The sequence below is a fragment of the Macadamia integrifolia genome, chromosome 12 (genome assembly GCF_013358625.1).
Source record: "Macadamia integrifolia cultivar HAES 741 chromosome 12, SCU_Mint_v3, whole genome shotgun sequence".
In the NCBI taxonomy this organism is placed as follows: Eukaryota; Viridiplantae; Streptophyta; class Magnoliopsida; order Proteales; family Proteaceae; genus Macadamia; species Macadamia integrifolia.
In genome coordinates this window covers 22,802,538-22,808,394 of record NC_056568.1, presented here as the reverse complement: position 1 = coordinate 22,808,394, position 5,857 = coordinate 22,802,538, and the positions used below count along the sequence as shown (strand labels likewise).

The 5,857-nt window shown below is 36.9% G+C and overlaps 1 protein-coding gene across 2 annotated transcripts in view; it reads right to left on the bottom strand.

The window, feature by feature from the left end:
- Nucleotides 1-3,362: 3,362 nt before the first annotated feature.
- The window catches only part of LOC122058464 (dehydrodolichyl diphosphate synthase CPT3-like), a 4,843-nt gene continuing 2,348 nt past the window's right edge, over nucleotides 3,363-5,857 (bottom strand). For both annotated transcript variants that reach the window (XM_042621153.1, XM_042621152.1), the window contains exon 2: nucleotides 3,363-4,405. In XM_042621153.1, the coding sequence (XP_042477087.1) occupies nucleotides 3,512-4,396 (885 nt within the window). In that variant the 5' untranslated portion in view covers nucleotides 4,397-4,405 and the 3' untranslated portion in view covers nucleotides 3,363-3,511. The remainder of the gene's footprint in view (nucleotides 4,406-5,857) is intronic.

Genomic DNA, 5,857 nt, shown 5'->3' with positions numbered 1-5,857 from the left:
ATTAATTTTCTTGTTTCTTTCTTGTGGTAAGAAACCATTAAGACGCACCCAATACACACTAAGACAACTCGCATGATCCTTTTCCTGTGGGGTCTGAAAATTTTAAATTGAACTGGTATTGAGTGGAAAATCCCAACAAAAGCTACCTCAAATCAAATTTGAAATTTCAAAGAAGTTGATCCCTGGCTCCATTACCCACACAAAAATGATTAAAAAAATAAAATAAAATAAAAAAACGGAAAAAAAAAAAAAAAAAAAACGGAAGAAAAATGAAATAACTTCTCTAGTTAATCCTGGAGACTCTGTAGTCTATAGGCTCTAAAGTTCAACAACACTTGCATCAAATGAGGCTCGTAGTTCTGACGGTGTAAGGGATTGCCAAACCCAGTAGAACTCAAGGGATCTGTAGTGACACAGCCAAAGCAAAAATGAACATTTGATAGGAAACCTGTGACCCAAAACAACCTTGACAGAGAACACTGAGGATCCATGAGAAATAAAAAAATAAAAGAAAGAAAAGTGCAAAAAGTTCTCTTCCCCTTTCCATGCCTCAGAAGTCAGAACATAAGAGGCTAACATTCTTCACCCTCCCATCCCTTCTTCCTCAAATGATAGCTGTTAAAACTGAACCTCTTTGGAATGGTCAGGACTCAGGAAGTCCGAAGGTCCATCAGAACTGATCCAACCACCCACTGCTCCTCCAATCTCGAAACATATATTGCTAGTGAAGCAGTACTAAATACTGGTCTACTGGTATATATAGTATATGGTAGTAGCAGATAAGAATGGAGATTGGAGAATGACACCTAGAAGATCAAATTTATTTCCCTTCCTGTCAGTGCTATATGCTTCAGAGTTGAGAATTGAGTTGACAACTAATGTCTTCAAAACTGACTACTTAACTACCACTAAAAAGACCTCATACAATTACTTGAAAGCAAGACTTCAGGTCAAAATTCTTCCAACAGCTAGGAGAACCACACTCCAATCAAAATTTGAATCTGACCTGTTGCTTAAATTATAAGTTGCAATCAATTTCCAATTCAACCCCTGGAAACACATCATCATCCTACACCTAGTTCTATAGAACTTAAATCTAATTTCCCTGAAAACATTTGTAATTTTATCATACTTCCTGCAACCCCTGCACAGGCTTGTCAGTCACAGCTCCTACACATCATAACCTTATGAAATTTACCTGATCAACAACTTCCCATTACCTATACCACAACATCATTCTCTCCATAATTCTAACTTTCAACTAATCCCATTTCTGGTTACATTTATCAATACTACAGAAACAACAGAAACAACAGAAACAAAGGGACATCGTTGTGCATATTCCTAGTTGGATCATCCAAAACCAATTGGGAAAGATATGAGCTCAATGTCCTCCACTCAAGTAAATATAACACAGATGAGAAGAAGGAAGATTCGTTTCAACAGGGCATGCAAATATCAAGAAACCCAATAATCCTTCTCAATAATAAACAGATGAGTACAATCAAATAATCTATCAGATGATAACCAATCTCAGATGTGAATATCTAGTATTTCTTAATTAGTTTCTTCCTTTTAAAATCTGTTTACATGGACTGACGAGTTTGGTTTTGAGTAGTAAATGAAAGGAAAAAATATGATGCTTTGTGAAAATATGAGACAGCAAAACCAGATCAATATCACAGTTCAGTGAAAATACATAGAAAGCAGAGTAGCTTCCAGTCAAGAAAATCTACTGTTCTTGTTTTCTTCGCCGAGAAACTAATAAAAGTTGAGACTAGAAAAGGAGGGGGAAGAGGCAAAGGGTAGAAATTCTTCATTAGAAGAAGTTCCTAACCACTCAAATGACGGATCAAAAGGATAGTAAAAGATGCCATTTAAGAATGAATTAAGGATTTCCTATCTTCTTCCGTCTATATTTGATAAAGTCAGCTCACTCTATACATGATCCAACTAAAAGAAACGGCATAATTTTGTGTCTACCCATAATTTTGTGTCTACCCAATCTTTGCAACTTCCCTGCGACTGAACTTTAGCTATCTCAAACCATTACCAATACAAGCTTCAGATAAGATCAAACATCACAGAATAAACAGAAAAAAGGGAAAGAAGGATAACACAAACACTAAGTTAATATTAAAATTTAAAACTAAAGGAGAACAAAATATAACAACAAAAAAAAATCATTTATCATTTCATCGGCACAAACCCTAACAAATGGAAGAATAATCAAACAAGGAAGAAGATACACACAATAGTAAATTGGAAAATCACAGACATCAAAAGGAAAGCTCGCATGTAGGATAGTAAGGAGACCAGAGAAAGTATTCTGATAATAAACCGATCTTGGAAGGGTCAACCTTAAGGAAGCTCTTGACAATACCAAGAACGACCTCCGTCACTTCTTCCCTATCAGGATGATAGTCTCATGAGAAGATATCAACCGAATGGAGTTGCAGAGACTCCATGCTGCGACCTCAATTGATCTAGTGCAGCAGTTTGAGCTGGGACTCAATGTGGCAGAGATTTCACATCTCTCTCTCTCATACAGTTGCCTTGATGTATTGTTACAAGGCAATACATCAACCAAGTTAGTGCTTGAAATCTAAATGTGGGTCACCATCTTCATAAAAGTTTGGAAGATAAGAGGCAATCAGTAACTGAATTCAGGCTATTCCATGAAGATCTTATACACTACAAAACCAATCTTCAGTGCAAAAAACCCATTAGGTTTCAATTACTCATGCCATTCCCAACAGTAAGAAGAAAAATTAAACAAATTCATGAGTCAAGACGAGAACAATGGCCAACTTTATGAAAGCTATGCATTGAAAATCTAAAAATCGTTAATAAAGAAAAGAATCACATTGATTTGAAAAGGCCTCACATCTCAAAAAATTGGGTAGAATCCAACTCTGGAAATCCAGATAAGACTGAAGATATAAGGGGGAAAAGGTAAAGAAATTGGGAAAAAAAAATGTTACAAAGCCAGATTCAAGATATCTATCGATGGAACTTTATAAAACATCCATTTGCAGTTTCAGTAATCTAACAAAGGAGGGGTTTACAAATTTCAGCATGTCCAATACAGGACATGACAATACAAAACTGCTTTCATTCCTGCCCCCCTCTTTTTCCTTTTGGAGAGGGAGAGGGAGAGGGAGAGGGAGAGGGGGAGGGGTGGGGGTGGGGGTTGGGGAAGGGCGTGTGCCATTTTTTGGATGACGTTCAATAGTATTCAGGTTTCTCACAGAAAGAACAAATCAAGAAAGATAGCCTCCGTTGAGTTCAGCATATGCTAGCTTGTATAAAATTAAAAAAAATATATATATATTATAGCAATAGCATAATTGCAAAGAATAGAAAATAAATAAAAGAGAAGCATTATCTTCTGATTAAAAGTGGATGTTCACTATAAAAATATAGTGTCATTCCGTTTCTCAAACATTGGCATTAAATAATTATTGGAGCTTAATGGTACAACAGGCGCACATACACAAAGAAACAAAAGTTATAACTCCACCTTCCTTTTATCAATGTAAGGCTTTGCTCTTTGGTAATGCAAAAGCACCCATCCCAGCCACCATGGTGAGATCTCTGGCCAAAGAGCATCTAGAACATGCAGATAGCAAAAAGTAGTCTGCCAAAGAAGGAAATTGCTCAGGCGAGTCTCCCCGGACGTCCTAATTAAGAGGTCAGGATTTGGGCACTCTGCTAAATACATGAGCCTTTCCAAATCATCCTGAGAAATGGAATATTCTTCCTCTGAAAGAGTAGTGTGTCCTCTGAATGAGTCTCTTATTCCACCATTGACATTTGAATTTATTTGAGCTTGTACCAATTTCTCCTTGCAAGACTCTTGAACAGCATGGACAATTTCATTAGTAGAAGTATAAGCAACACAAATTGAGAGCACTACATTAGTGTTCTTCGCAGTTGCTACCATTGCTTTCTCAGCTGCCATCCTCACAGGCTCGCTTAAGAGCTTCAAATTACCAAAGAAATTAATTCTAATCCCATGATTATTCACAATGCTTTCTTCCTTAAGCAATTCATCAATTTTTTCCAGCATCAAATCCATAATGGACTGAACTTCACTAGGGTCCCTCTTGAAGTTGTCTATACTGAAAGCATAGATGGTTACATACTTCACCCCTATGCTGTAACAACATTCAAGAACACAGATGAGAGATGAAAACCCAGCCGTGTGACCACCACCTGGACCAAGTTTTCTGTACTTGGCATACCTTCGGTTCCCATCCATAATAAAGGCAATGTGGTTGGGGATGGGACCTACTGAGAGCACCATAAACAACAGCCTTTGCAAGATATCACAGATCACTGCTACTAGCCTCTGAAACAGTTGTTGCAGGTTGCCTCCATTTCCATTCTTCATTGCAAGATCCTACCCATATATACAAAAATAGAGATAGATTAGTTAACTGAAGTTTTTTGCCAATTAAACAAGCAGTTAGTGTGCAACTGTTTGACTCATATTTAACAGCATCTGGTTGGCAAGACGGTCATAACTTAATGCTAACTTAACTAAATAGAACATTAAATCATCAACAATTTTCAAATGAAGCAATGCTGCAAATAAAAAGGGGAAATAAAAAAAAAAAAAAAGCCTAAAAAACTGACAGAGGATGTATGGTTGCCGGGGTAGCAGCCTAGCGATGACAGTAGTTTAGTGCAATCCAAATACACAACGAAATTTACCCAAGTATTAATTGTTGCGATTTGCCTAAAATACAAATGAACTGTATTGATAAAATGAATCTGCTAGCCAAAATACTAAATCAAACTGAAGCCTGGTATGTTGAGAGTTTTGGGGGAAGACAAGGCAAAGGTCTTGCCACTACCACTGTTCTATTAGTCTAGTAGAGACAAGAGAAGAGGTAACCTGAGAAAAGACACAAGAAAAAAATATGGAACATCAAGGAAAGCTGCTTCTCTAACCTGCATAGAGAATCTCTATGTCTAAACTAGAAACATCTGCAGGAATGTGACAGAACCCTAAACCCTTTGAACCATAGACCTCCAAAAATGTGGGGTTAGCAATTGAAGCTAAACCCACCAAGAAGGGCCGTTGCCTCTTCTTCTTCTTGTCGTTGTTCTTGATATAAGCAAGTGTTAATTGTAACTGACAGGGTGCTGATTTAATACGGTGTGTCATGATATCTGTACACAATACCATTTGAACATAATTCATGAACTTCCTTTCTTTCATATTGCTAACTCAATATTTTAGTAATAAAAGAAAGGCCTACTATACTAAATGGCCTTAAAGAGCTAGCTATACCACAAGAAAGAGTGCATAAATTTCCTTTCTTTCATACTGTTAACCAAATATTTTAGTAATAAAAGATAGGCCTACTATACTAAATGCCCTTAAAGAGCTATACCATAAGAAAGAATCTAAATAAAGCTACACAGAAGACAAGTTGGAGCTTCACTTAACTCTCTACAACATTATACTATGATTATTTGTAGAGTCCCAAATATGAAAATGATGTGGGTTCTTTGAGAGACCATAAAAGCAGGTTTCGCACGGTTATGCAAAGCCCTACTATCAATGGCAAAGTCGGAAATTTCTTTCGGGTGGCCGGTGAGTGGGGTGGACTCCACAAGCTACAAGCAAAGCCAGTGAAAATCCTGGCTTGATCTCTCCTATTAATCCTACCACCATATTCCTTGGCATGATAGAGTAATTTGATGATTTACAATAACATTTTTTTATAGAGATTATCATCAGTGTATGCTTGGCCACCTAAAGAAATTCAATCTCTTGAGATGTTAGGACAATCTAATTGGCTCATCTTTAGTCAAGATCTATTGATGGAGCCTGCAAATAAAA